Here is a 27,797-nt window from a genome sequence, read left to right as displayed (position 1 = left end):
TGTGTGGTGTCTACACCCCAACCTGGTTCCTTATTCTGTATATATTGCCTGTGATTGGTGTGGGCACACAACTTTGCCCCCAGAGAACATGAGTGTGCATACTGAGGGGGACAGTCCCCGAGATAGGGAGATCTGTAATACGGAGTAAACACACAAGGACATGTGCCAAAGGTCAAGGGAGGACCAGTTGAGATTGCCCAGGGTGGCTAGGTGCCCAGCATTTGTGCATGTTCTGCAAAGAGAGCCCCCCCCCCCGTGTCTCAGCAGGCTTTTCTTCCTTTCAGAGGAGCAAATGGGAGTGACACCTCCTGGGACGGGACGGACAGGGCTGCCTGCGGGATGTGTGAGTGGGGCTGGGCGGGCCAGGCGCTGGTCCCCGTCTACGGCTGCAGAGAACAAGGCAGGCACTAGACTGGCTCTGAAACTCTTTCCAAACTTCCTCAGGCTCTTCTTGCCCCACAGCTGAGCCCCATGCATCACCCTCAGGATGGTCGAGTGGGGAAGAGAGACCCAAAGGTGGGGGGGGGGGGGCGTAGCACCTGTTCCACACCACTGAGAGACGGAAGTTGCAGGGAAGCCAGTTTATTCAAGGCAGGCCCTTTGCAGGCCTGGGGGGTGGGGTGGGGGCGTGTCTGGTTCTTCGTGTGCTGATCACACGCACCCCATAATCCATAGACTCATGCAACTGTAGAGAGTTGGAAGGGACCCTAAGGGTCATCTAGCTCAACCCCCTGGGACACAGGGGTCCCTCCACCCGCCTCCCTTGGATTCCCTGACATAGAAAGGACACAGGCGGCTTATGGATGTATCAAAATTACAAAAGGTGAGAAGCCTCAGCAAGTGTGTGTGGGGGGGGGGTTTCAAAAAAGGGGGGGTGTCGAGCCTTGTGGTTTGGGGGTTTGCAGCACAAAGCGAATTTGCTGCTGCTGCTGTAATGGGGAGGGTTAGGGCAGGACCTGGAGGGGGGCAGGCAAGTGGGTGCCAGAACCGGGGGGGGGGGGATGTTCTGGGCCCACACAGACAGGCACTTGGGAACAAGAGCAGCTATGACAAGAGAGGAGTGGGGTGCAGAGGCCTGGGGGGCAGCAGGCAGAGAGGGGGCTGAGGGGGGCTGCTGCCTCTAAGCCCCCCCTTGGCTCCCATTTAAGGCACCCAATATTTGGTTGGAGTGGAGGCTAATCCACATTGCACAGTCAGGCCACAGGCAGCGACCCCCCACCCCAGAGAGAGAGGCAGGCTGAGTAGCCAAGGCACAAGGAAGGAAGATTCCCGGAAGAAAAGGCGAGGGGGCTTGGGGAGCCTCTGTCCCCCCCCCCCACGCTCTCCCTAGAAGGGCAGTCCAGAGCGTGGCACGTGGCGGGGGCCGTGGGGCAGGGCGGGCGCAGGGTGGGCAGTGGCAGGCCTCCATCTCTCCCTGCTCGGGAGGAGGCCTGGCTGGTCCTTGCTGGGGGCGGGGGTGTCGGCATTAAATAGGGGAGCAGGGGGGGCCGCGGCGGTGCTCAGGGGCAGAGGCAATGGCGGAGCTCAGTTTGGCCCTTCATCCCGCAGCTCCGAGGGCAGGAACTTGTACTGCTGCTGCCGGATCATGGCCAACTTCTTGCGTGCCTCCTCCAGCTCCCGCTCCTTGCGCAGCATCTCTTCCTGGGCAGCAATGATCTGGGGGGGGGAGGGCAGACCGTGAGGCGGGGGGTGGGAGCAGCTGCCCCATTGCTTGACAGCAGCGCCTGCACTGGGGGGGGGGGCACCTGGCACTCCCCCCTTCCTCGCTTGCAACCACTGGGGGGGCCAGAGTCCCACCTGCCTGCAAAGGCAGCCTCGGCCCCCTGTCCTCCCCCCACCCCTCCCTGGGGGCTCACCTGCGCAATCCCGCCCACCATCTTCTCCTTCACCACCACCGTCTCGTTCTCCTGGTCCTGGAAGGCGGCCGCTTTCTGAGCTGCCTTCACCAGGTTGTCGGACGCCCTCTTGACGGCGTTGCCAGCGGCCTGGAGGTGTGGGGAGAGAGAGAGGGATGGGACTCCCCCAGGATACAGGCATGGGGGGCAGGAAGGAGCCGGCCAGAGGAGGCTCACCAGCCCTGGCCGCCTGCCCCAAACCAGACGTAGGAAATTTGGGGATTTTTTGGGTGTTGGGGGTGGGATTAAATCTGGAAATAAAACCTTCCCAGAAGGCAAAATATTTTAACAGCCACATCGTGAGGCATGAACTGCAGGAGAGCAGAGCTGCCCTGGGCTGTCCATTCGCAGGACCCCTCGCCCATTCCCCCTGCCCACAGCCAACTCCCCCCCCCCCAATTTGGCTTATGCTGGACACAGGGTGCAGGGTGAGGGAGGAGTCGGCAGCGTGGGGGGCCAGGGAAGACACGGCCTCCCACAAGCCCTTCCTGCCCACCCTTGAAGACTTGCTGCTCCCGGGATTTGGAGAGTTGGAAGGGAGCCAAGGGTCACAAAAGGAGCCCCCCCCCCCGTGGGAAAACTCAAAGGCCGCCCTGTACCACCTCCCAGGACTGTGCTGCAGGGGCACAAGGAAGGTGGGCAGCATCAGCTGAGCAGCCCCCTCCCTGCGCCCGACTTGGGTGTTCCCGAGGCCGCACGCCCCCCGGCCTCCCCGCTTACTCACCTGCAAGCGCTTCATGGCCTCCGAGTCCTGATCCGCCTTGACCTTGCAAGCCACCAGCAGCTGGGCGGTGGAGGCAGCCACCTGCTTGGCGGAGGAGATGAGCTTCTCCTCGCTGGCGTGGCCCTGCACAGCTGCATTGGCCGCCTCACACAGGTTGTTGGTGGCAGCGGCCACCATCCGCGCCTTGGCATGGGAGGAAGGAAAGCGAGTGAGCGGAGGGGGAAGCCGGCCAGCAGCTCACCCAGGCTCCCCTGCAAAGCGGATGCAGGTGGCGACTGGGGCCCCCACAGGGGGAAAGGAGCCTCTTTCTCCCCCCCCCCCTTTGGTCCCCTTTGTACTCACCGCTGAAATGAGGCCCTGGGACCACTGCCCGTCGTCCAGGGCGTTGGCAGGGATGGCACCCACCTGGCAACAGAGAAGGCGGAGGGGGGTGAGCCCAGAGGGTCCCCAGGAGGCCAGGCCTCCCCCCCCGATAGATAGATAGATAGTTAAGACTTTATTCGCATTAGCCAATGGCCATAGTAACATAAAACAAGCAATATATACAAATAAAATATATACAAATAAAAAAAGACAGCAATGGGCAAAAAGGGCAATCAAATGACCAAGATTATCATTCAGATACTGGCCCTTAATCTCATTGCACCCTCGATCAACTTAGCAACCTTTGCTGTTGTCTGATCATTTTGATCTGATAAAAGAAAGAACAATGCGGCCTCAGATGGGCGGCCTGGGATGGTAAGTAAGAGTGGGGTGATGATCTCATTCCTCAGATCTTTATAAAGGGGGCAGGACAGGAGAACATGAGCCACTGCCCCCCCCCGCCCAGTCCACAGGACTCACCTTCCCTTGGGCCACTAGCTCTCTCTGGGCGGCTGAGGCTGCTTTCACCAAGGCGCTGGTTGCGGCCGCAATGGACTTGGCAGCCTCCAGAATCTGCTCCTCAAAGTTCAGGCTCTCGTCTGCCTGCTGTTGGGGGGAGAGCAGAGTCAGCGGGGAGAGAGGGGAGGGCGGGATCACCTGGCATTGTGGCAGGATTTCGAGACACCCCCCAAACCCCACATTCAGAGACCAGGCCAGCAGACCCCTGGGAGGGACTAGGGTGGCCTCCAGCAGCAGCCTTGGGCAGACGGGTGAGGGTGGCATCTGGGGGGCCCAGGGGCCCTCCTGGGGGCAGCCCAGCTGCCCACCTTGGGCTTTGCCCGCGGCTTCAGCTGCTCCAGCTTCTTGGCGGCAGCCTCAATGGCGGCAGCGGCGCCCAGCAGCTCGTTCTCTGCGATGACGGTGGGATCCTCAGGGTCCACCCATTCCGTCCCTGGTGGGAGAGGGAAGCAGGAGTCAGGAGGACGGAGAGCCATTCCTCCCTCCCCCAGGAGCCCCAACAAGACCCCACCCACTTTGTTCAGGCGGGCATTTCTGCCCCCTACTGGCTTCACTTTCTCCTGTTTCAGAGGGGTCCCTTCCGGAGAGGGGAAGCAGGGGGCCTCCCCCGGGGGACCCACCCACCTTTCATGGCCTCCGCTGCCTGGATGAGCTCCGTCACCGAGCCGGCCACGCGCTTGGAGTACGCAGCCAGCTGCTGCTTCAGGTCATGGCTGGGTTTCTGGAGGATCTGGAGGAAGATGGGGGGGGGAACAAGGGGTGAGCCATGCCCAGACCCACAGGGGGAGGGCAGAAGGCGGTGTGTGTCTTGGGGAGGGTCCCCCCTGGCAGGGGCTCGCCTGCAGCAGGGCACCCAGGGGTGGGGGCTGCGGAAGACGTGGACACCCTGGCAAGAACCACAAGGGAGGCCAAAGGAAGCCTGGGGAAAGGGGCAAGGAAGGTGCAAGAGGCTGAAGGAGGGAGGGGAGGAGGTGGAAAGAAGAGCAATGGAGGTTCAAGGCCGCACAGACTTCCCGGCTCCATGAGCTGCCCAGCAGCAGCAGGGCGAGGGGTCAGGGAGACCCTGAAGCTGCCTCCCCTGGAGCAGGCTGGGCACCTCTTGTCCGTTTGCATTGCTTAGTGCAGAAAGTATTGATCTGATGTGCAGAGATCTTTCCTATTCTACTGAATTCAAGAGGGTTCTGGAAGCGTCTCTGCGTGAAAGAAACAGGCAGAAGGTTCATGGTGTTTGGGTTCTTCCTTCAGAGATGCTGAGTAGTGCTGGATTAGACGGGCCCTGTTCTCTCTTCTGTCAAGGTCATGCTGACTATAATAAGAGGCCAGAAAGAGCCTGTTTTTCTCTTTCTATCTCTCTTCCTTCTGGTGCTCTGTACATAGTATGCTGAGTGTTATGGTTTAGACTTAGGAACTATTTTAAGTTTAAGTTAAGTCTGCTGCAACTGGACTTCTTATGGACAGGGCCAATTCTGAATGTATGGGATTTGTGACCATTATTACTCATTTGCCTTCAGTAGCAGTAAAGCTCTGCTGGATGAAATATAATTGCCTCCGGTCTAATTTTTGGGAATCTGCAACGTGCTTGTTGCTCTGCTAACTGCACATCAGAGTTCTGCTCTGGATCAATATTGAGTAGAATTTCAATGACACCTCTAAGGGAGGCGGCTTGGCCTCAGATCTCAGAATCGCAAGATTTAAAGGGACCCCAAGGGCTCATCTAGTCCAGCCCTTTGCAGTGCAGGAATCCCAGCTGCCCTGACCCCGGGGAGCAAGAAACCTTCTGGGCTGCACCCCTGAGAGTGGGAAGACCTTCTTTTGCCCCTCCTTCCCGCAACACAGAGAGGCAGGCAGAACTGCCGGCTCAGGCTAGTCATGGCCGAGCCAGGATTAGAACCCAGAGCAGCAACACTGCCCACCCCTGATCCAAGTGAGATGTTAGCCACACTGCAGCTGGGACTGGCTCCCAGCGCTTATTCACCACGGCATCCCAGAATCCAACACAGCACAGCAGAAAGGCAGGCACACAGCAAGGGCCCAGAGTTAAGGGGGGCAGGAGAGCCTGGCTCACCCCTCCCTTCTGCCAGGAGACTCCCCCCCCCCATGCGTGTGAGCACACACACACCCCAGGTGCCACACACTCCCATGCAGGGCACTCCATACTCACAGGCTGCCCAGAAGAGAAAGAGAGAGGAGAGAGAGAGAGAGAGAGAGAGAAAAGGGGTGAGCAGGGAGGAGGAGGAGGAAGCTGCTGGGGGGGGCAAAGGGCCCCCGCCCCGAGATCCAGCCTCCGCCACGCAGGGTACAGGGAAGAGAGAGGGACATGCGCTCACCACCAGCACGTGCTCCAGCAACTCCAGGTAACCGTTGGCACACTCCTTGCCAAAGCGCAGCGCCCGCTGCCGAACCTCCGCGTTGGCCTCTGGGTGGTAGGCAGCCTCCTGCAAAAGCCCCTCGGGTGAGAAACAGCCTAATGGAGGAGCCTGGCAGGGTGGTGCCAGGGCTGGAGCGCTGGGCACAGGTTCGCTGGGCCTGGGAGAGAAGCCTCCAGAGCCACGCCGGGTCCAGAGAGCCCCTCTGGCTTACCAGCTCTTCCAAGATCCTGGCCCAGCCTCCTTTGAATTGTGGAGCTGGCAGGGACCCCAAGGGCCATCTAGTCTAGGGTTGACATATGTCTGGTTTCTCCCAGACAGGTCCTCTTTTTGGGGGTGCAACATCTCAGTCTGGGCAGATTTTGAGAATGTGCCAAAATGTCTGGGTTCTTGCAAGCAGCCAGGAAGTGTGTGTGCGAGGATCACTCTTAACTTTTTCCTATTCTACAGTGCACCTGCCTGGTGCATTTTGGGGTTGGGCTCATCATCAAATGGCAGATTGGCTGCTACTGGTCCTAGACCGGACCTCTGTTGGCCATACTGGTGCCCAGGAAGCTGCCAGTGAGCAGGCGGGAAAAACTCCCTGGAGGGGGGTCTCTGCTGGCACCTTCTCGCTCTGTCTCCCCTTCCCCACCCCAGTGCCTTGTCCATTGAGTGCAATTAAGCAGACTCTATTTTGCAATATCAGAAAGGTCTAGGAAAAGAAACAGAGCGCTGGCTAGTAAAGAGGACCCCCCCTCAGCTCTCTCTGTCCTAATTAAAAGCTTGGGGGGGGGGGCATTTGGAGATGAGCCAACTCACCTCGGCTACACAAATTCTTGAATGTAAGTTAAAATACACAGCTCTCATGGAAGGCCAGGGAAAGCCCCCCTCCCCATTTTTGTGTGTGGGGTGTGTGCCCTATTTTATACATCTTGAAATCTTAGCAGACTGAAGAACCTAGAAAAGAAAGTGGTGGGGGTTTGGGGGGGAAGAGTGGAGGAAATGGCGGAAGCACTGCGCACCCCATTTCCCCCCAAAAGCTTCGCTCCTTTCCTCTGGTCACCGTTCTGCTTGGATCTTCATATTGTATTTCTTCTTGCCCTTATGTGACCCCCAAACCAAGGAGATAAGTAACTATACAACCTTTAGAAGACATCTGAAGGCAGCCCTGTGCAGATTATAAATGTTCCATGTTTTATTATATTTTTATCTATGTTGGAAGCCACCCAGAGTGGCTGGGGCAACCAAGTTGGGTGGGCGAGGTATAAATAATAAAATTATTATTATAGTGAAGATGATGTCCCTATTTTCACATGTTTGAGGGTACAGTGTGCCCAGTGTGTTCGTGCCATGGAAGGTGTCCTCCATGTCCTCTTTTTCGCTCTTCAAAAGAAGGCAACCCTATTCTAGTCCAACCCTCAGAAATTCAGGATTCGCACCTGGAGCCTCGTAAATGCACTGCCCCCCCATCCTCCGATGACCTCCAAGGGGGTCCTGTGAGCTTGCCCCACCTGTTTCCAAGGATGTCCCCCTTCAGCTCCCCCCACTGTGAGCACGCTCCCCACCTTGCAAGAGCGCAGCATGTCGGCGATGGCGCGGCGGCTCAGGTTGGCCGTGGCAATCACGTCCTCCTGCCGGCACGAGTTGCCGGCCGCCACAGCCTTGGCAGTCGCCATGGTGATGCCTTTGGTCATGCGGATGAAGTCCTCCGGTGTCGAGGTCTTGGCGGGCGGCACCTGGGAGCAGAAGACCTGCGGGGGAGGGGAGGTGGTCAGCCTGGCCAGGAGAGGAGGGTGGGGCAGAGCAAGGGGGCAGCAGCTCCAGCCCCCTCCCGCCAACACACTCACCGCAAGCTCCTGGCGGATGTGCTCAATGGTGGCTTCCAGCGCTCGGGTCCCCTTGGTGGCTTCGTCCTCCACGGCCTTCACCGTCTTCAGCAGCGACGTGACGTTGGTGACCATCACCTGCCCAGCACAAAAGGGTGACCTTTGGAGGGGGGGGGGAGGAAGAGGGCTCCCTGCTCCCTACAGCCCTAGGGGAACTTCCTCCCTTGGGTGGCCATAGAATCTAAGCATTGCAGAGGGGGAAGGGACCCCTGGGAGTCATCCAGTACAACCCCTGCCATGTCAGAACCAAACCATCCCTGAGAGGTAGCCATCCAAGCTCTGCTTAAAAACCCCCAAAGAAGGAGAGCCCACCCCCTTCCAAGGAGCCTGCCTTCCCTACACACCCCACTCTGCCCCACACACGTGCCCATGGCCTGCTGCAGGGCCTCCCACCTTGGCAGAGTTCTTCAGCTGGTAGACGGCTGGGTCATCGCCAGACTTGCCCGCGGCAGCCTTGGTGGCGCTGATCAGGTCCCCGAGGGCCTTGGCCACATCCTTCACGGCATTGATCAGGACCACCTGAGCGCAGAGAGGAGAGAAGGAGGACATGAGCAGAGCCTGCAGCTGGATCAGGCCCAAGGGGGTCTCCCCACGGGAAGCCAGCAAGCAGGATTCGAGAGCAAGAGCCCTTGGGTGGTCAACGGAAGGACAGACCCAAGGAGAGGGGCGACCCAGCCGTTGTGGCCCTTACCTGCGTCTCGGGGTCCTCGGAGCCCAGGCTGGCGGCCCCCAGCTTCACCACCTCTGAGAGGCGTGTGATGGTGGCCACAGAGGACTGGGCAGCCTGCGCCAGCTTCTCCTGGCTGGCCGTGGCATTCTGCACCAGCACCTTGGTGTCCTCCACCAGCGCCTTGGCCGTCTTCAGGATGCCCTCCCTGCCAAAGAAATGGGGTGGGGGGTTAAGAGGTGGCCAGCAATTCTGGAAGGCCTGTTGGAGGCCACACGGGAACCGCTGGGGGCCGCTACCTGTGGTCGGCAAAGGTCTCTGCATTTTCGCGGTTGAGGGTCCCGGCCGTGGCAAACATGATGGTGGTGTCCAGGTCGGCGATGATGCCAGAGACAGCGCTGGCCGCTGTGATGCAGGCCTGGGTTCCCCGGTTGCCTGCCTGGAGGGCGGCCAAGACGTGGGACACCTGCGGAGGGAGAGAGGACAGCTGACCCCCAGCACCGTCCCAGGAGAGGAAACAATGCAGGCGTGGGTTGGTGTGGGAACATGTTAGGAGGGGATCTGCTGGATCCAGCCAATGGTCCCTCTAGCCCAGCATCCTGTTCCCACAGTGGCCGACCAAAGGGAAACCAGCACACAGGATCTGAGCCCAAGAGCCACTCGTTTCCGGCCGCTGGCATTTGGAAGCACTGCTGCCTCCAACCTCGAGGGAAGAGCCCAGCCGGCAGAGCCAGCTCCTCTTCCCAGAGGCCGCTGGGTGCTGGTGCCACTGGGCCCTGGCCTCCCTCCACCCAAGCCCAGGCAGGCAGGCACCTTCTCGGAGACCCTGCGGGCGCACTCAATCAGCTCCTTCTTGGTGTAGGTGTCGCTGGGGCTGCACTGGAGGGCTCCGGCCTTCGTCACCAGCGCCGCACAGCCGTGGCCCAACTCCTGCACCCGGTTCTTTATGTGGGAGCCAATCTGGAGGGGAAAGAAGGCTGTGGGAGCCTGGCTGCCTGGCCCTCATCTTCTGCCCACACCTCCGTGTGCGGCTGCTGCTTCTCTCCCCCAGCCCCACCTGACCTCCAACCACCCCTTTCCCCATTCCAGCTGCCAGAGGCAACAAGGTCCTTCTCAGCCTTCTGGGTTCAGGAAGAGCAAGCAGAAGAACCCAACGTTTGATGCCCTGCCAGGCCGAGGCTCACAGCGCTGGGCAAATCAACCAGCCCCCCACCACATCCCTGTCCCACTGCCCAACCACCAGGGACGTCCCCCCTCCTCACCTCATCATTCTCAGCCGTCATGGCAGCCGGCTTAGCCTGGAGCGCCAGCTGTCCGTAGTCGCTGGTGAGCTGGTTGGCCAAGGTGCCCAGTTCGTCCGGGTTGGTGGTGGATTTGGTGACCTGGAAGAGAGTAGGGACAGTTGGAGGGGGAAGAAGAGAGGGGCACCCCCAAATCCTGGCAGAAGGAAGAGGGGGGTTCTCAAAGGGGCCTGGCCCAGATGACCCCCCACGGAGGCCTCCCCACAACACCCCCAATGCCTCACCATCTCCTGTACGGTCACAGCGATGGCCTTGGCGGTCTTCACCATGGTGGTCTGGTAGTCCACAAAGGTCCCCTCTGGCTCTCCCACGGGGCCCTCATCCAGCTGGGCGGGAAGAAAGAGAAACGTCTCCTTTCAGAGGATACCAAGGCTGCCTCTGACCCCCAAGCAGCGGAGCTCCACTGCTGGCCCTGGAAGAAGGAGCAAGGACCCCCTGGACCCAAGAGGCACCCAAGAAGCTGCCAAGGCCTTTCTGGAGACAACCCTGTGGGGGGAGGGAACTTCCTGGGGAAGCCCAGAAGGGAGTGCCGTTTGATCCAAGGTGGTGGGTTGGAACAAAGGCACCGGGAATTCCAACGTAAAAGGGAGCAGATACGGTCCGTTTCCTTGTTCCATGTCCAAAGTGGAAATGAATCCAGCAAACACAACCGACATCCGGGGGGAGGAAAGGGCAGATTGACCGTCTTTCTGATTGATCTCTGCTGACAGATCATTACGTGGCGATTGACAGCAATCAGACAGAAGGTCTGGGGATCAAATCACTCTGGGATGAAGACACGCACATGCTCTGACCAAGGCTGTTTGAGCCAAGGAACTGACATCATGTTCAAACGACGCATAATAATCCTTTATGGGTATAAGATCTGCATCTTCTCTTTCTTAAACATTTATGGGACAAGATAATTTGTAACTTAAAGAGATTTCTCTGTCTACTGATGAAATTTCACAACTGGAAACCTTGCAAGAGCCGCTTTCTGTCTTTAAGAAGAAGAGAAGGAAAACTGGTTAAGTGTCCAAGGCAGAGTAAAAAGCCTGATTTATGGTTGACAATAAAGATTAAACAAAATTGTGAAAAATCAATATTTGTTTTTCTTCTTTCAAAAGAAGAAACTGGGGAACTGAAAGAAAGATGACCATTATTTCCTGTGTAGGAAAAGACTATTGTAGTGACAGTGATCTTAAGGTGGAAATCTTAGAGTCGGGAATTATGAAGAGATTCAGTTGTTAATAGCATCAAAAACATCCAAAGTATCCAGTTTGGCAAATATATCTTTGGCTTCCGCAGTGACTGTTGGTATTGTTCGGCAGTTGATGGCTGAAGAATTAGAAATGATCAGATTGATGTTTCATGAAAAGGGGAAAGAAAAAGAATCAGAGAGATATGAAATGAAAAATGGAACTGGAGATTAGATTTCAGACAAAATCGCTGAAAAGTGGGTAAGACTGGATGATGAAACACCAAAACTGGAGAAAGCAGGTGGTGAAATGGAAATGCCTTTCATCTGGGGGCTTGGAGGGAAAGGGAAAGATAAAATAATAAATGGAAAGATAGATAGGAATGAAAAAACACAGTGGACAATGACTAATAATAATTTGGAAACCCCTCTTGGATTTTCGTGGGAACAAGAAATGAATGATTTTGAGACACGTGGACTCAGAATAAATATTACTGAACAGAAAGTGGAGAAGATGGATGTTATCATGGACAGAATGTCTTAAATAACATTTTTTATGTAACTGGCGGATGGAAAATTGGAGGTCCTTTTTATCTTTTTTAATTGTATCTTTTCGCTTTCTCTCTCTTTTCCTTTGCTTTCCTTTTTCTCTTTCTTTCTTTCCTTTCTTCCTGTTTCTTTCTTTCTTGCTCTGGTAGCTGTTTTCGTTTCTGCTTTTATTTACGTTAGTTTTCTACATCTCACCATATTATGAAATCTTCAAATAAAAATCTTAATGTGAATGCAGCAAACACAATCAGGATTTGCTTTTGCTACACTTTTCAGTCTGCAAATGATACACAATTGATAACATTCCCCCTAATCCTCAACTGTAGTGTAATTAGGCAATTATGTAAAATTCCGCTGCGGTGGAGTGGGACAAAGAACATTTTTGTGGGAAGCAGAAAACTGCAGCCAAAGAAACAGTCCTTCGTGGGACGGGGGGGGGGGGGCAGACCTCCCTGCCTTCTCCCCTCCTGAGGCCTTTGGGGGGGGGGCATTAAAAGTCAAAGGGGGAGTTGCGCTCTGGGGAAGGAGTCACACCTGATTGATGGCTTGAGTGATGGAGTCCACCATGCCGCCAACCACGCCTGCTGCGCTGGCCGCCTCGTTCAGGGTGGCCGTCAGGTCCTCCACGGCCTCCTTCATCATCTGCGCAGACTCCTCAAGGGCTTCCTGCGTGTGGGCTGCTTGCTGTGGGGGGGGGGGAGAAGGCGATGCATCACCTGCTCTCTCAGAAGCGCCTCGATGCTCATCATCCACAGGTGAAGGCTCTCTGCCACTCCCCACTTGAGCAGACACTGGTGTGGCGCTCCCCACCTGCCCGGCAGGCCCCTCTGGGAAGGGCAGAGCCATATCAGCCTCCCTCTCCCTGCCCCCACCCAGCTGGCACCTTGGGGTTCCCTCCGGCCTCCTTGGCCGTGTAGAGCATCTGAAGGGCTGACTCTGCCAGCGTCTTGGTCTGGTCCAGGAGGTTCATCTGCTGCTGGCTGTTGAGGGTCTTGGAAGCAGCCCCCACGGCCGCCAGAACCAGTGGCTGAAAGTACTGAGCCAGCTGAGAGACCTGGAGGGAGAGAAGGGGCAGGTGAACGGGGCAGGGGGGGGGGCAGAAGCAAAATCCCAGTCTCCCTGGCAGGGGGCACACAGTGCCTGGGGGGCCAGCCCTCCTGCAGCTCCTGCCTTAGGCACCCTGGGTGCAGAAGAGGGCCACGTCCTGGAGAGGACGCCCCCCATGGCTTTTGCCGTGTGATTCAGTCACAATGAGCAAAACCTCAGCAGAAGAGGAGAACCGTAAGGAGGGAGGCAGAGGAGGAGGAAGGAGAGGCAAAGGGGCTGCTCTGGCACTTCCCTTCAGTGGCCTGAAGAGTCTGCCAGGTGAACCCCTGGCATGCCACTCTATGCCAAGGAGGGCAGGAGATCTCCCCAGTGAGCGTCAGGGGCCAAGCACCCCTTCTGGACTGAGTTTGCTGCTTTGCTCATCAGCCTGGTTGCCACGGCATTGAAGGCAAAGCCTCAGGTACGCCAGAGATGCTGGGGAAGAGATCTCTGGCCACACCTGAGGCCTCGCCCTCAATGCCAGGGCAGCTGGACTGCCCTTCGCTCTCCCGCCTGCAGCTCCTTCCAGAATCCCAGGCCCACAGAAGCTCCCTCTCTGGCACCAGAGGTCCAAGGCCTCCCCTTTGCTTGCTGGTATTCTTCCCCACTCCAAATATGCCACCATCCCTCACAGGAAGAGCCCAAGCCAGGCCACTGGCTCCTCTGGCGCAGGGCTTCCTGCACAGGCTGGCAGCAGTGGCTCTGCAGGGATTCAGGCAGGTGGGGCGGAAGCAGGGACCTTCTGCCTGCCTGGCAGCTGCTCTGGCCCTTCCGCACCAGCAACTCTCGTTAGGCAGCCCTTGGCTCTGCCTTCTTCCAGCCCCCCCCATCCCTGCCCCCCCCCGCCGGCCCCCCATCCTCTCACCTTGTGCCCCAGCTGGGAGGCCTCGGCTCGCGCTGCCCCAGCCACCGGCTCAATGAGGTTGTTGATCTCCTGGACGGCCGTGAGCATCTGGTTGTGCAAGGCCTGCGAGGGAGAAGGGAGGGAGGGAGAGTTCCTGGCAGGCCCATCTGGGGAAGGGGCACGAAGCCCACCCGCCTGATGCCGTGGGCGGGGAAGACCCAGCTGCTCAGAGTCAGAGCCCCACAAGTCCCCCCCCCCACAAACACTAGAGCCCAGCAAGCCCTCCGGCACACGGGGGCAGATCCTGACTGGGAAGGTGTTGAAGGCATGGCAAAGGGACTGGGCAGGATTTGTCCCACGTGGGCTGTGGGCCCCTTTTTCACCAGTGAAAGGATGTTTCCTATTCCAATGACTGGTCTCCTGCCCCCCACTGGCATCCTAGATGGCGGCTAACGGATGGAGGTTGAATCCTGACAAGACAGAAGTACTCTTTTGGGGGGACGGGGGCAGGCAGGTGTGGGGGACTCCCTGGTCCTGAATGGGGTAACTGTGCCCCTGAAGGACCAGGTGTGCCGCCTGGGAGTCATTCTGGACACACAGCTGTCCATGGAGGTTAATTCTGTGTCCAGGGCAGCTGTCTACCAGCTCCATCTGGTACGCAGGATGAGACCCTACCTGCCCGCGGACTGTCTTGCCAGAGTGGTGCATGCTCTGGTTATCTCCCGCTTGGACTACTGCCATGCGCTCTACCTGGGGCTACCTTTGAAGGTGACTCAGAAACTACAATTAATCTAGAATGCGGCAGCTAACTGGTGACTGGAAGTGGCCGCCAAGACCAAATAAGGCCAGTCTTGAAAGATCTACATTGGCTTCCAGTATGTTTCCGAGCACAATTCAAAGTGTTGGTGCGGACCTTTAAAGCCCTAAATGGCCTCAAAGGCCCAGTAGACCTGAAGGAGCGTCTCCATCCCCATCTGAAGAAGTGTGCATGCACACGAAAGCTCATACCAAGAACTAACTTAGTTGGTCTTTAAGGTGCTACTGGAAGGAATTTGTTTTGTTTTGTCCATCCCCATCGGTCTGCCCGGACACTGAGGTCCAGCTCCGAGGGCCTTCTGGTGGTTCCCCCCCTGCAAGAACCGAGATTACAGGGAACCAGGCAGAGGGCCTTCTCGGTGGTGGTGCCTGTTCTGTGGAACACCCTCCCACCAGATGACATCTGAAGGCAGCCCTGTTTAGGAAAGCTTTTAATGACTGGTGTTTTAATGTATTTTTAATATTTTGTTGGAAGCTGCCCAGAGTGGCTGGGGAAACCCAGCTGGATGGGCAGGATATAAATAATAAATGATTATGATGATTACTCGCTCGCTCACTCACTCACCTCCTGAGAGATGCCCTCGCGAGGCGCCAACTGCTGGCTGATGGCTGCCAAGGATGCCTGGTCCACGTCCCGAATGCACTTGGTCAGCAGCTCAATGGCCTCGTCGCACTCCTGCTGGCCAGGAGCCTTGTCTCTGCCGGGGGGGGGGGGGAGACCATCAGCGTGGCTGCACCCACCAAACACCCAGAGCGGCCGACTCCCTCCCCCTGGCACAGCCCTGGCAGCACGGGAAGGCATGGCAGGCACCCAGCACCCCCACCCGGCCGCTGTGGTTCTCACCTCATGTTGGTGATGAGCTTCTTGATGGAGTCGGAGACGGTCCGCGAGTGTCCGGCCAGCACTGACCACTTGGGCGGGTCCTTTGGGTTGACGGCCAGAGAGCGAGCTGTCTGGATGAGGCCGGCGGAGCTCTCCAGCATGGTCTTGGCAGAGGAGATGATGGGCTCCATGGCTCTGCGCCCCTGCAGGGTGGGGGGAGCGCCAGGTGGTCAAGGGGAAGCTGGCAAGCAAGTGGGGGCACAGCCCCCCACCAAGTCTAACTCCCTGCTCCCCCCAAAGGATGCTGCCCTTGGCAGCAGAGGAAATATCTCCCCACCAGGGCCTGACTTACCTCTGGGCTGATCTGAGCAGGAACGGTGGCAAACTCTGGGTTGGAGGCAAAGGCGGTCAGGTTGTCCACGGCCTCAATGAGGGGGGAAGTGGCCTCGCGGCAGCGCTCCCGGTTCTCTGGGGTGAAAGCCCCGTCCAGAGCCTGCAGGGAAGGACAGAGGGACGGGCAGCACTGGCCCTTGGGCTTCCTCCCCATGGATTAAGCCCACGGCCCAAGAGGACGTGGGGCTACCAAGGTGGACTCCCCACTCCAGCAGCTCCTCCAGGAACAGAATCCCCTGAGCTCCCCATGAGCAAGGCCAGGCAGTTTGGTCTAGGCTGGCGGGGGAGAAGAACCAGACCCTTTGGGTCGAATCCTTCAGCTCCAGCCAGCGCCGCCCCTCCCCTGAATCTGCTTTTTGTCAGATGCCAAATACTTCTGGGATTGCTCAGCCAGCAGCTCCATTCCTGGCAGGCGAATCTACTGGCGCAGCAACAGAAATGAGCCTCCTTTGACGTCCAGCGGCTGCACCAGCAAATTCTCCAGCCTGGCTCTGAGGCTTTTCTCTTTCATTTTTGTGTTCATGAAGGTAATGATCTAATCTCTAATCACTAGTCCTCATGCAAAGGATGAAGGACCACTTTCCACCCTGTATCACAGCCCCAAAGCCCCCTTCCAGAGCTCCAGCCCCTGGCTCAAGACTGGCTCCCCACGCCGCTTCAAGGGCTGGACCCCCGAGACTGGAGCAGGGAGCCCTTGCTCTGCGTGGGGAAATGGGGGGAGATTTCCCTTGGGAGCTGGTGGTGGAAGAGCAAGGCCAGGGAGGGGCTGCCTCACCAATGCTTGCCCTTGACCAGAGTGAGGGGGGGGGGGAGAAAAAGAGGTTGAGAAAGAGAAAGAGATGGGGTGGGGGAGAGAGAACACAAAAGAAAGAGGGAGAGAAAGAGAGGGAGAAAAGAGAAAAAGATTTAGAGGGGAAGAGAGAGAGAGAGAGAGAGAGAGAGAGAGAGAGAGAGAGAGAGAGAGAGGGAGGGCTTCCCCCTTCCCAGGCTCATCACAGTGTCATCCCACCCACGTGCCCCGACACCTGTCAATCAAGTACCTTGATGGTCTTGACCAGGTTGGCGGTGCTGTTGGCCACCTCCTTGGCAGACTGGACAAACTGGCGCTTGGCCACTGGGTTGGCGGTGCGAGATGAGGCCAGTCGGCAGGTGTTGCAGAGGGCAGAGGTGTGCTTGGCCACAATGGTGGCGGCTGAGAGGACCTGTGGGAGGCAGGGGAGGGTCCTCCACGTTAGGCCATGGCAGGTGGACGGTAGCCAGGGAGGTGGGGGGCTTTCAAGTCCTCCTGCCTGGCCCCGGGAGACGGGCATGTGGAGACTGGTGGCACAGGGCACAGGAAAACCCTTCCTTCCTTCCCCACTTTTGGCTGAAGCCTCGCCACCACAGCAGGTCTCCAACCTCCCAGTCCGAGGTGCCTCCTTCCTTACGGCACCGTCAATATATGCAGCTGGACTTGGGCCTGTTGCTGGCTTCCATCCTGGCCCCTTGCGGGACTTTCTCCCTGACAAAGGACTAAACCAGCAACACACACACACATGCCTCACGAGGGGCTCTGGCTGTGCTCCACACACCCCCACCCCATGGCTCCCTTGCACAGCTTGGGTGATGCGCCACCCAAGGGCTCACCTGGGACTGGGTGCAAGCCGGGTCAATCAGGTTCTGGCAGGCCATCTGGATGGCTTGGTTGGCTCTTGCAAACTGGGTGGGGTCCACCAGGCCTTGCTGTCCTGCCTGGCTATTGGGGTCCGAGACGCCAACCAGGTAGGCGGCCTGGGAGCAGAAGGAAGAGAAGCGAGAGGTGTGGGGTGGGTGAGCAATGGAGCAGCCAGACGCTCTCCCTGCACCCCAGAAGGAGAGGCCCCCCCACCCCCCCATTTCCCGTGGCCTCCCTACCTGGGCAGCCGCTTCCGTGAAGCCGCAGAGGGCCTTGGAGGCGGTGCTGATGGAGTCGCCAAACTCGGGCAGCTTGCTGTTCTTGGCATTCTGGGAGATGCCGGCCATGGCTTCCCCCAGAACCTGCAGAAACAGGAAGGGGAAAGGGTGGGTGCCAGGCCTGGGAGGGGAAGCAGAGCCCCCCAGGGCTGGGGTCACAGAAAGCAGCCACTGCCCGCCCCCCAAAAGAGAGGCACCCCCTGGCTGCTCACCTTGGAGTTCTCCATGACACTGTCCAGGCAGTTGAAGTACGACATGTCGTTGACGGCCTGCGTGGGATTCTCCAGCAGCTCTCGCACCGTCTGGGGAGGGGGAAAGGCAGCTCAGGGCTCCCCCACCACCACTACAGGCCCCTCCTAGAGACTCCCCTCCCGCCTGGCAGGCTGTGGCCCCCCCACAGCAGCCCCCGCCCCCCTCGCTGCGCAGGAGGCTACCTCCAGCTCCCGCAGGGCGTTGTCGCACTCCTTCTGGCCGGGCGCTTGCTGGGTGCACATGGTGATCAGCTGGTTGATGCTGTCCGTCACGGCCCTGCAAGGACAGAGGCAGCCCATGAGCCCCCCCTGTGCCCCCCAGGCACAGGAACGAGAGCCAGCCACTCCGGGAAGGAGCTTCCACAGCCAAGAGACAACACAAAGCAGTCTTCCCTACTCTCATTCCCCTCCCTCGCCCCCCTCCAGGAGGGAGCCCCTACCTGGCAGCGGCTGCCAGCTGGTTCTTGAGGTTGGGGGCCGCAGGGTCGGCAGAGAGGGCCTTGGCGGCCAGCAGGAGCTTGCTGGACGACATGGAGATGCTCTTCAGGTTGGAGACCACCTGGGCCTGGGCTTCCCTGGACTGTGGGGAGAAAGGGAGGGAGGCAGAAGGAGGGGTCACTCGGCATCCGCCCCAGGCCAGGGCCAGGGGGCCTCGCATTCACCCAAGAGCCCCACTCCAGCCAACCAGCTTGGCATTGGCTCGTTCCTTGGGACGAGGGGACCCTCCACTCAGCGCCTGCACCTGCTTTCTTTACTACAGTAGAAAAGCCACATAAAGCCAATCTGCTGTTTTACTAGGGAGCTGTCAGGGCTCCCAGGCCCAATCCAGCCAGGTGCTGAGCCTGAATGGAGGAGCAGAGTGAGACTCCCCGCCTTACCCTCCAGGCAAATGGACATTTTGGCAGAGCCCTGACTGAGCAGCCTGCCCTTCTTCCAGAGCCCGTCCCTCCGGGGAAGATGGTCCCCTGGCACTGCCCACCCGAGTCCCTCTCTAACCCCACTGCACCACGCACACACACAGGTTCAATTTGCCCCCTGCGTACAGCCCTCCCTCCGCAAGGGGTCTCTTACCGGCGACTGGCCGGCCATCTCCACACCGGCCTGCAGGAACTCGTTGAAGTCTTGGCCGAACTTGCCGGAGGCCTTGGCCAGGTCCTGGGGGGTCCCGCGAGACGCCTGCACCAGCTCCGTGGCCGACTGGTTGAGGCCAGCAGCTGCCTGGTTCAGGTGACTCTGGGCCTCCTGGAAGTTTTTGCCACTGGGGGGGAACTGGAGGGCGGGAGGGAACGAGAGTCAGCTTCAGGCATGGGACTCACAAGAGGGCTATGCCCCGTCCCCCGCTCCCTTGACATGCAAAGAGACACTGCCTATTGGCCAGAATGAATTACAGCAGCACCTCTTCCCTCTTCAGATGCAAGCCCTGGGCTTCACTTGGACCAGGGATAAAAGCAAGAGTCAGGTCCACCTGCCCAGGTACTACTTGGCTGGAATGGATCTGCTGCTCTCTGTGCTGATATTTGTACCGCTCCTTTCATGGACATGAATTAATGTTTTCTTGTATCCATGGGACAGCAGGACGGACGACTGGGAAGAAGGGGCCAGATTCTCCCTCGTTGGAGGTTTTAAAGCAGAAATCCCACGGTTGCCGGTCGGGGATTCTCTAGCTGTAATTCCTGCACTGCAGGAGGTTGGACTAGATGAGCCCTGGGTGACCCTTCTGACTCTACAATTTGTATCCTGCCCCAGAATGGCTTTGACAACAAGGAGCAGGACAGAAATGCTTTAAGTAACTGATGGGGTTTTGCTCTGCAGGATCACTAATGCTGGGGAAACCCAGCCAGATGGGCAGGGTATAAATAATAAATCATTATTATAACGCAGAGGCAGTCAATGGGGCAGCCCTAGAGCCATGAGCGAGACGTGGTGCGACTGTCGGGGTGTGTTGTGCCATTTTAAAAGGGGAGGGATAACTGCATCCCAGAGGAGGGTGGGCAGACAGGCTGCCCTGGGTTGCACAAGGGCCCCTCCGTTTGCTAAACTGGTCCCAGAGCCGAGGGGCCAGGAGACAGGCCTCCTCGAGGGCCCAGGCCCCCCCAGAGGGGATGCCCTCCCCTCCTCCCGCCAAGCCAGAGAGAGAAGGGAAGGGGCTCACCGAGTCAGCCAGGAGCCTCTTGCTGGCCTCGCCCACCGTGCGAATGGCGGCGTCCACATCCCGTTGGCCAGGAAGGCAGTTGACACAGCGGTTGAGAGCCTGAGAGACGGCCTTGGCCACCTGCCGGGAGAGGGCAGAGCGGCTCAGTGGGGAGAGCCACTACCCCCACCCCACCCGCGGCCCCCACGCCAGGCCGAGGGCTCACCTGCGCCAAGCGCTGCTGGCTCTCGGGGTCTCCCGGCTTGGCCACGGCCTTGCGAGCCTCCTCTATCAGGTTGCCGGCCTTGTCCATGACGTCGCCTGCGCACTCCAGCATGGCGGCCTGGACCTGCGGCTCCTCCGAGCTGGCAGCCACCCCGCGGGCAGCTTGGCTCAGGGAGCGCAGCGCATGGGCCACATCGCGGGCAGCAATCCCTGGGGGAGGCAGGGGGAGAGGGCAGCGTCAGCCCAACCAGGCTGGCCAGGACAGCCCCCCAGGCAAGGACGCTCCCTCCCCAAGAGGGGGTGAGGAGGAAGAGGAGGAGGGTGGGTCCAATCCAGACCCAGGAGGAAGAGAGGGATGTCTCCTGAACTATGCATAGCAACAGCTAGGGGGAGGAGCAATGGAGGCTGCTGGTGGGGAGGGGGTTGGGGGGGCACGGAGGAGTACCTGTGTAGTTTTCGTTGCCCTGGGCAACCTCTCCCAGCAGCTGGGCGATGGCAGAGCTGACGGCCTTGGTGCTGTTCCCCAGGTCCTGGGCGCTCTTCTCCATCTGCAGGATACACAGAGTCAGCAGGCCCCCGTGTCCCCACCTCCCCCCTGTGCCTGCTGTGCCCACCCCACCCCTTCTGACCCCCCACGCCCTCCTCTGCTCACCGTCTCTCCCGGAAGAGGCTTCAGCTTGCCCTCTCTGGCCGCCGTCTGGGCTTCCTGCAAGTCCCTCTCCAGGCTCTGCACCAAGCTGAGGGCCGAGTCGATCTCCAGGGGGCCGCAGGCCTCTTGTGCCTGCCATGGAACAGGAGGGTGTCACCCCCAGGGGGCGCCACACATCACCCCCAGCCCCCAGCCCCTGCCACCGTCCCACACTGAGGGCTTTAGCATAGAAGACTGGCAGAAGATCTGTGGGGAGGGAGGTCCCCTTCACCCCACAGAGAACCAATGGCCACAAGAGAAGAAGAAGAAGGGGCCATGGCTGTGAAGAGGGCAGGGGGCTTGACGGCTGCTCCTCCTTACCTTCTGTGCTGCCGTGCGAAGTTCGGCCAAGGCGGCTGCCAGGTTCTTGGCACACTGGCTGAGCTGCATGGCAGAGGCCTGGTCCGAGATGGTGGGCACTGTGGCCTTGGCCGCGGCCACCATCTTCCCGCCGGGCTGCAGCGGGGGGAGGGAAAGGAGAGTGGTGACCACGAGGAGCCCCCAATCCTGAGGAGCCCCCCACGCTGGGTTGCCCACACAACCGCCTCCTCGCCCCGTGGGCGCCCTCCGCTGCCCATCCCCTCACCTGCAGGAAGTTCTGGCTGGCAGCAATGAGAGCCAGCTGGGCGCTGGGGCTGTCAGGCTGCGACTGGCTCCCCCGGACACCCTGGACCAGCATGGGGATCTGGTCCGCCACCACCTGGAGGAGGGCGGGAGAAAGAGACGGTTGGGGGGCCTCCATCTGAACCGCGTCCTGGGTCCTTCTTGCCCCAGAGGTGCCAGGAGAGCCTCTGGGGCTCAGGGGGTGAGCCCACCAACCCCTCAAGGAAGCAAGTGGCGCCCATAGTAGGAAGTACTTGTGTTTCTGATCAATGGGATAGCAGCCATTCATTAATTAATAATAATAATAATAATAATAATAATAATAATAATAATAATAATATATTACAGTGGTGCCCCGCAAGACGAAAAACCCGCTAGACGAAAGGGTTTTCCGTTTTTGAGTTGCTTCGCAAGACGATTTTCCCTATGGGCTTGCTTTGCAAGACGAAAACGTCTTGCGAGTCTTGCGATTTTCCCCCGCTTTCACCCCTTTTTTCTAAGCCGCTAAGCCGCTAAACCACTAATAGCGCTAATCCGCTAATAGGGTTGCTTCGCAAGACGAAAAAACCGCTAGACGAAGAGACTCGCGGAACGGATTATTTTCGTCTTGCGAGGCACCACTGTATTTATACCCCACTCACTCTGGGCGACTCCCAACAGAATATTAACAACAACAACAATAATAATAATAAAAAAGCAATAAAACACCAAATGCTAAAAACTTCCCTAAACGTGGCTGCCTTTATTTATTTACTTGGCAGCAGCCTCCTCTGTCAAATGAATGAATGTATGACGGCTAACATAATGTCATGTTATGGTTATTGATATCGCTATCAGTATTGTTATTAAAATAATTGTGTTACGCACTGTGTGTTTCTGTGCTGCAACCTGACCTATGATCTTTGGATGAAGAGCGGCATATACATTTAAATAATAGCAATGGTCCCAACAGCAACAATGAGAGGTTGGAATGGCCTCTCACCCCCCCCCCCCCCGCCAGACACCCACACTGAAGCCGGGGGGGGGGGCAAGCCCAGCCCTCCCCTCTCTCCCTCCCTCCCTCCCTCCCTCCCTCCCTCCCCCTCACCTTGCAGCTCTGCACCAGCTGCTGGTGGGCAGCCGGGTTCTTGTTGGTGGTGGCTGCATGCTGGGCGGCTGCAATGGTTTGGGTGGCGGCGGCCGCTGCTTGCTTGGCTGCATGCTGGGGAGAGAGAAAGTGGGGACGGGGTGAGGCCAGGAAGGCCCCTCGCTCTGCCCAGCCGGCCAGGCCATGACAAGCGACGGGCATGGGCACACACACACACACACACGTCACTTGCAGCACTAACCTCCAGCCGGTGCACCAGCTTCTTCTTGATGGCGTTCTGGGCGGCTGCGTTGGTGGCCATGCGCAGGCCCTCGGCCGCCTCCCGCAGGCGCTGCTGCTGCTCCTCGCTGTCTGGGTGGGCTGCAGCCCCCTGGTGGGCAGGGAGCAGGAGGGGAGGCTGGTCAGAATGGCCCCCGCCAGGCTACCCACCACCACCTCATGGGGACCAGGAGCAGGGAGCGGGCGCAGAGGCACCAGTGAGGTTCCCGCCAGGCGCCCAGGGGGACACTGGCAAGGGGCACCGGCCGGCTCTCGCCTGGTGCAGCTCCCAGGAAACGTATGTGGCTGGCACCAGAGGGCATGAGGACAGGATGAGAGGGCATCACCCGGGGGAAGTGGACAACCCCCTCCCTGAAATGGGATGCAGCAAGGAGGGCATCACTGTGGGCACAGACGTGGCACTCAGTTGTTGCTTCCCAAAGAAGGGGGACCAATCCAGGGCGGGGGAGGCTCTCCATGGCCACAGCACCTGCACCCTCCCTCCACTGCCAGAAGCCAATTCTGACCCCTCCACCTCGCCCCCTGCCAGGCAGGCTTCCCCCCCATCCGCCCAGTCCCTCCACCGACGCCACACCTTGGCTGCCTCCACCATCTTGGCCGTGGCATCGGCCAGGATCTTGGCTGCACTCAGCAGTTTGCGCGAGTTCTCCAGGTCCGTCTCCCCTTCGGCATCAGCCTTGATGGCGTTCACCAGGTCGGAGGTGGCTTGAGCCAGGATGCGGGCCTGACGCACCATTTCCCCTGGGGAGGAGGAGGGGAGAGGTGAGGGCCAGCCCCACAGACGGACCCTCAGACACCCTCAGCCATCCCTCCCGCCCACGTGGCTCCATGGACCCCAAGTGGTCCCTCCCCCCAAGGTCCACTCACCCGCATCTCCCATGGAGCTGAAGATGTTCTCCGTGACGTTGAGGATGGTGTCGGTGGCCTGGTCGTAGCGGCCGATGGGCTGCCCGCCCGTGGCATGCTGCTTGATGTGCTCCAGCAGGTCGTTGAGGGCCTGCGTCACGGCCGTGGCCGCCACCCCCACCTGCTTCAGCAGCTGCTCGTCGCCCGTGGCCGCCTGAGACGCGTCCACACAGCTCTCCACCGACTTGGCCACCAGCTTGCCAGCTTCCACCAGCTGCTCCTGGCAGACGGGCGAGCTGATGGTGGGCGCCACCACCTGCCAAGGAGGAGGAGGAATGGGCAAGGCACAGGGCGGTCAGAGCACTGGCCCAGCCTGCCCCAGCCCCACCACCCACAAGACTAAGAAGCCACCCTTTGGCAGGGGCCAGCTTGTGCTCCTCAAAGGAGGGCCTTCTCCAAATGGAAGCCCAAACAGTGCCCCGATGCCAAGGCATGTGTTTCCTGGAAGAGGAAGGGGCCAAGGCCAGTTGCTGCCCCAGACCCTGAGCGGGGCCAGGGTGCCAGGGGTGGGTGCTCAGGGTCTGCTGCTCACCTTGGTGCAAGCCACCAGCTGGGAGGTGGAGAGGGCGCACTGTGTAGCGGCAGCAATGACCTGCGTCTGCAGCACCGAGTCCTCCGTCTTCTGGGCCACGTTCTTGGCCTTCAGGACCAAGGCGGCAGCGGCACTGGCCACGGCCTTCGCCAGCTGCATCAGCATGTCCTGTCGGGGGGGGGGGGGAGAGGCGGCATTGGCTGGTTGCGCTCATGAAACATTCAGCAGGGAAACCCGAGCCGGGCAAGGAGGGCCCTTCCAGGCTCTCCTGCCGCAGGTGAGACAATCCTTCTTCCGACTCTGCCTGCACAAACCTCACCCCACCATGCTCCTGCGGCACTCAGCCCCCCCCCCAAGACCCCCCCCCAACCACCACCCTCTCTGGCCTCAATCACAGGCGCAGAGAGCACCGCGCACCAAACCCGTCACCAAGAGGAAGCGCCCACAGCCCCCCACCACAAGGACCGGGAGCGGGGAGAGAAGATGCTCGGATTCCCCTGCTGCCAAAGCAGCCAAGACCCCACATGGGGCACTAGGGCAGAAGGAGCCTCCAGGCCGCCTGCCCTGATGCAGGCCCAGCGCCAGGAGGCTGGCAGGGTTCTCTGGCATTTGTGGGGAGATTTGGCAGCGCCAGCTGCTCTACCAACAGAGATCCCTGCTGACTTTGCTACCATGCCATGTGGCGAAGAGTCCCACAGGCAGCCTCCTGGGGGTCCTGCCAAATCTTGGCTCCTCTGGCCGGTGATCTTGGGGGCTTCCTGGCTTGTGGGTCAGAGCCATCCCACCAACTGGAGGGGCCAAGGCTCCTGCAACAGGGGGAGCCGAGCATGCGCCAGCGAGAGCAAGAGCTTGCCCCAAGCCCCTTGGCCAGCGAGCCCCACTGATTGGCAGCAGCGCAGAGGAGGGCTCTGCCCCAGAGAGCACAGCCCCTGCTGGGCTCAGGCCCTTTACCGTCTTGGGGTCAGGGGCGGACAGGGTCCGAGGGCGCCGGCTCTCCACCATCTGCACACGAATCCACAAGACAAGAGAGGTTACTGGGCCCAAGCGCCACCCCCACTGCCCATCCTGTGCCAGAGGGCAGGCGGCCTGCGCCAGGCTGTCCCCCGCCAGGTGTGCCCCAGAGGACTCCCACTTGCCACTCACCTGGAAATGGGGGTCGGCATCGCTCTCCCCGATCTGCTGCAGCAGCTCCCCACTCGTCTGCCCCACGGCGCCTGCAGCTTGCAAAAGGTTCTGCCGCGGCTGGAGGAGGAAAGGGCTAGAGGTTAGGGGCAGCCCCTGAAGGCAACCCACAAGACCTAACCTCGAACAGGCAGACCCTCGTGGTAAAGTCCCCTTTGTCCAGCTGGGAATGGCTGTCACAGAACAAAGGGCTCCCGTTGCTTCCAGAAAGTGGGCAGAGTTGGGTGCCTGTTGCCTCTCTAGAGGAACGCTGTCCCTCAGAATTGAGGCAGCCACATGGAAGGCCCCGCTCAGAGTTAATGTGGAGGTTTCTGGGGTCCATGGAGGCTCGATGGAGAATCACTGCATCATAGAGTTTGAAGGGACCCCAGGGTCATCTAGTCCAACCCCCTGCAGAGCGCAGGGCTCTCCTGGGTGTAGGAGGGTCAAGGCGGCCTCTCAAGGGGGTCTCCAGCACATTAACCCTGACATGGTGGCTGAGAACCTTTCAGCGCCGCCAGGCTTCTAAAGACATTTGCAAAAAATGTTTTCTGTAGAAGTTAATTGAGCTGCGGTTTTAAATATTGCTGTGATTTTAATGTGCATATATGGGGTCACAAAGAGTCGGACACGACCAAACAACAACAAACCGTATTTTTTCATGTATAAGACGCCTCCAAATTGAGAAAATGAGGGAAGATTGCCCAGACTTGATGAGCTTTTTTTAAGGGGGGGGGGTTGCCAAAAATTGCTCAGCTGCAGAACTGCCACAGCCAATCGCACACACATTGATAGAGCCATCAATCGTATGCACGCTCGCTGAAAGCAAGTGCCAAGTGCTTGCACAACTGCTGCAGCAGCCAACAGCCAGCGGACCTTGCCGCAACCACCAATCCCATGCAAAAATTCTGCTGACAATCTACTGCTCGCGGCAGCCACCAACTGCCCGTCCCACCTCTCCACTCTCTGTGTATGACGACCCCAAATTTTAAGCATAATTTTAAAACAAAATAACCTTGTCTTATACATGGAAAAATACAGTATGTTTTGAAACCACTTTGATCTTTTTTTTAAAAAAATGAGATTGCGTAATACAAGTATAAAACCACAGGCCTGAGGAGTGGGGGGGGGTGGGACCCAGAGGGTTGCCTAATCCAGCCCCTGCAAGGCAGGAATTGCACTGAAGAGGAGCTTTTCCCTGGAGCCAAGCGGCCAGGCTCACCTCTGCGCTGGAGGGCTGCGCGGTCTTCAGCAGCTCAGAGACGGCCCCCGCCAGGTTCTTGGCCGCCTGCAAGAGCTGCCTGCCGTTGCCCCCCTCGTCCTCCATGAGGGCGGCCAACAGCTTGACCCCCTTGGACATCTCCGTCAGGTTGGAGGAGATGGTGGTGACGGCGCAGCCCACGGCCGTGTAGTCCGTCTCGGCCGGGTCGCCCGCCGTCAGGTTGACCACGGAAGCCGTGCCGGCCGTGATGGCGTCCACCTGGGAGTGGATCTCATGCTTCGACTCGTCCATCTTGTTCTTGCGCCAGGCTTTGGAGGCCTGGGGGGGGGGGAAGGAAAGGGGGTCGTTATTCCAGGACTCCACATGGGAGGCTCCCCCCCGGAGGGTACGCAGTCGCCCCCAAGGGCCCCTTCCCTTGGCCAGCCCCACTCACCGCGTCCTGGCCCATGGGGGGCAGCGTGTCAAAGTCCTCCAGGTTGGACTGGGCAGCGTGGACCGCCTGCATGCTGGAGAGGATGGTGCCCGTCAAGGCCTGCTGGGCCGAGGTCTGCAAGGAGGAGGAGGAGGAGAAGAAGAAGAAGGGGGCACAGCCTGGCCCTCTCCTGGAGCCCAAGAGCCCCTCAAAGGAGGGGGGCAAGCAGAGAGCCCCTGGGTGGGGAGGGGCACCCGTGGGCTGCAATGGGGGTGGGGCTACATAAGCACCACTCCCAGGGCTCTCAGCTCCTTTCTATGTCCAGCTGTCCTTTGTCAACAACAAATTGTCGCTGTCATTTATGGACCCAATAGGTATCTCAAGTCATTTGCACATAACAAAATATGTGTTTTATCCAAGGAATTGTTGAATTGAAATACAATTAAAAGGTGCATATTAATAGTGAAATAGAATTAAAAAGAAGTATATTAATAGTGAAATAATTATTAAGCTCTAACTAAAAATGACTTTTTATTCATAACAAACTTAACAACGCAAACACATTGGCATTTGGCAACAACAAAAGTTCCTTTTGAAACACAATTTACAAAGACTCAAAATCTAGTCTCTAGGAACTTGCTATAATATGAAAAAATAATAGGTGTAAATACTGCATATGATGCAAACTACTAATAATTATAAATATCAGAATGTAGGCCTCCTATATATAGAAAAGAGCAAAGCAGTGATATTTGAGGGAGCAGGTGGGGCCCATGATTTACATCATAGGAGCCTACACAACACAAAAAACGGTATGTAGGTTTTATTTCATTTGTTTTTTATCTTATATTTTGGAAATGGACATCCAGTTGTTTTTTTCCTTTAATTTTTTTGCGCCCCCCCAAGAGAGTGGGGCCCTAAGCTATAGCTTGTTTAGCTTCTACGTCAATCCGGCCCTGACCACTCCCTAGCAGCAG

The 27,797-nt window shown here is 58.7% G+C and overlaps 1 protein-coding gene across 3 annotated transcripts in view; it reads right to left on the bottom strand.

Annotated features, from left to right (window-relative positions):
- Positions 1 to 566: 566 nt before the first annotated feature.
- Positions 567 to 27,797, bottom strand: part of TLN1 (talin 1) — a 51,845-nt gene continuing 24,614 nt past the window's right edge. For 2 of the 3 annotated variants that reach the window (XM_077936606.1, XM_077936607.1), the window contains exons 14-57: positions 26,842 to 26,955; positions 26,409 to 26,726; positions 25,169 to 25,267; positions 24,977 to 25,027; positions 24,026 to 24,193; positions 23,455 to 23,749; positions 23,162 to 23,328; positions 22,550 to 22,678; positions 22,309 to 22,422; positions 21,205 to 21,318; positions 20,940 to 21,074; positions 20,583 to 20,711; positions 20,376 to 20,478; positions 19,932 to 20,140; positions 19,727 to 19,846; positions 18,646 to 18,843; positions 18,015 to 18,154; positions 17,758 to 17,851; positions 17,536 to 17,625; positions 17,285 to 17,407; positions 17,018 to 17,161; positions 16,432 to 16,593; positions 15,351 to 15,491; positions 15,020 to 15,201; positions 14,741 to 14,873; positions 13,381 to 13,482; positions 12,313 to 12,483; positions 11,964 to 12,113; positions 9,928 to 10,029; positions 9,665 to 9,784; positions 9,216 to 9,362; positions 8,702 to 8,868; positions 8,427 to 8,610; positions 8,129 to 8,254; positions 7,697 to 7,813; positions 7,415 to 7,600; positions 5,829 to 5,936; positions 4,126 to 4,231; positions 3,810 to 3,934; positions 3,463 to 3,588; positions 2,962 to 3,024; positions 2,620 to 2,802; positions 1,857 to 1,985; positions 567 to 1,656 (exon numbers count right to left, since the gene is read on the bottom strand). In XM_077936606.1, coding sequence (XP_077792732.1) covers positions 1,525 to 1,656; positions 1,857 to 1,985; positions 2,620 to 2,802; positions 2,962 to 3,024; positions 3,463 to 3,588; positions 3,810 to 3,934; positions 4,126 to 4,231; positions 5,829 to 5,936; positions 7,415 to 7,600; positions 7,697 to 7,813; positions 8,129 to 8,254; positions 8,427 to 8,610; positions 8,702 to 8,868; positions 9,216 to 9,362; positions 9,665 to 9,784; positions 9,928 to 10,029; positions 11,964 to 12,113; positions 12,313 to 12,483; positions 13,381 to 13,482; positions 14,741 to 14,873; positions 15,020 to 15,201; positions 15,351 to 15,491; positions 16,432 to 16,593; positions 17,018 to 17,161; positions 17,285 to 17,407; positions 17,536 to 17,625; positions 17,758 to 17,851; positions 18,015 to 18,154; positions 18,646 to 18,843; positions 19,727 to 19,846; positions 19,932 to 20,140; positions 20,376 to 20,478; positions 20,583 to 20,711; positions 20,940 to 21,074; positions 21,205 to 21,318; positions 22,309 to 22,422; positions 22,550 to 22,678; positions 23,162 to 23,328; positions 23,455 to 23,749; positions 24,026 to 24,193; positions 24,977 to 25,027; positions 25,169 to 25,267; positions 26,409 to 26,726; positions 26,842 to 26,955 — 6,216 coding nt within the window. In that variant the 3' untranslated portion in view covers positions 567 to 1,524. The remainder of the gene's footprint in view (positions 1,657 to 1,856; positions 1,986 to 2,619; positions 2,803 to 2,961; positions 3,025 to 3,462; positions 3,589 to 3,809; positions 3,935 to 4,125; positions 4,232 to 5,828; positions 5,937 to 7,414; positions 7,601 to 7,696; positions 7,814 to 8,128; positions 8,255 to 8,426; positions 8,611 to 8,701; positions 8,869 to 9,215; positions 9,363 to 9,664; positions 9,785 to 9,927; positions 10,030 to 11,963; positions 12,114 to 12,312; positions 12,484 to 13,380; positions 13,483 to 14,740; positions 14,874 to 15,019; positions 15,202 to 15,350; positions 15,492 to 16,431; positions 16,594 to 17,017; positions 17,162 to 17,284; positions 17,408 to 17,535; positions 17,626 to 17,757; positions 17,852 to 18,014; positions 18,155 to 18,645; positions 18,844 to 19,726; positions 19,847 to 19,931; positions 20,141 to 20,375; positions 20,479 to 20,582; positions 20,712 to 20,939; positions 21,075 to 21,204; positions 21,319 to 22,308; positions 22,423 to 22,549; positions 22,679 to 23,161; positions 23,329 to 23,454; positions 23,750 to 24,025; positions 24,194 to 24,976; positions 25,028 to 25,168; positions 25,268 to 26,408; positions 26,727 to 26,841; positions 26,956 to 27,797) is intronic. The other variant, XM_028749552.2, reaches the window with a different exon arrangement.

Source organism: Podarcis muralis, chromosome 11, assembly GCF_964188315.1.
Source record: "Podarcis muralis chromosome 11, rPodMur119.hap1.1, whole genome shotgun sequence".
Taxonomy (NCBI): domain Eukaryota; kingdom Metazoa; phylum Chordata; class Lepidosauria; order Squamata; family Lacertidae; genus Podarcis; species Podarcis muralis.
This window is presented reverse-complemented; position numbering and strand designations above follow the sequence as displayed.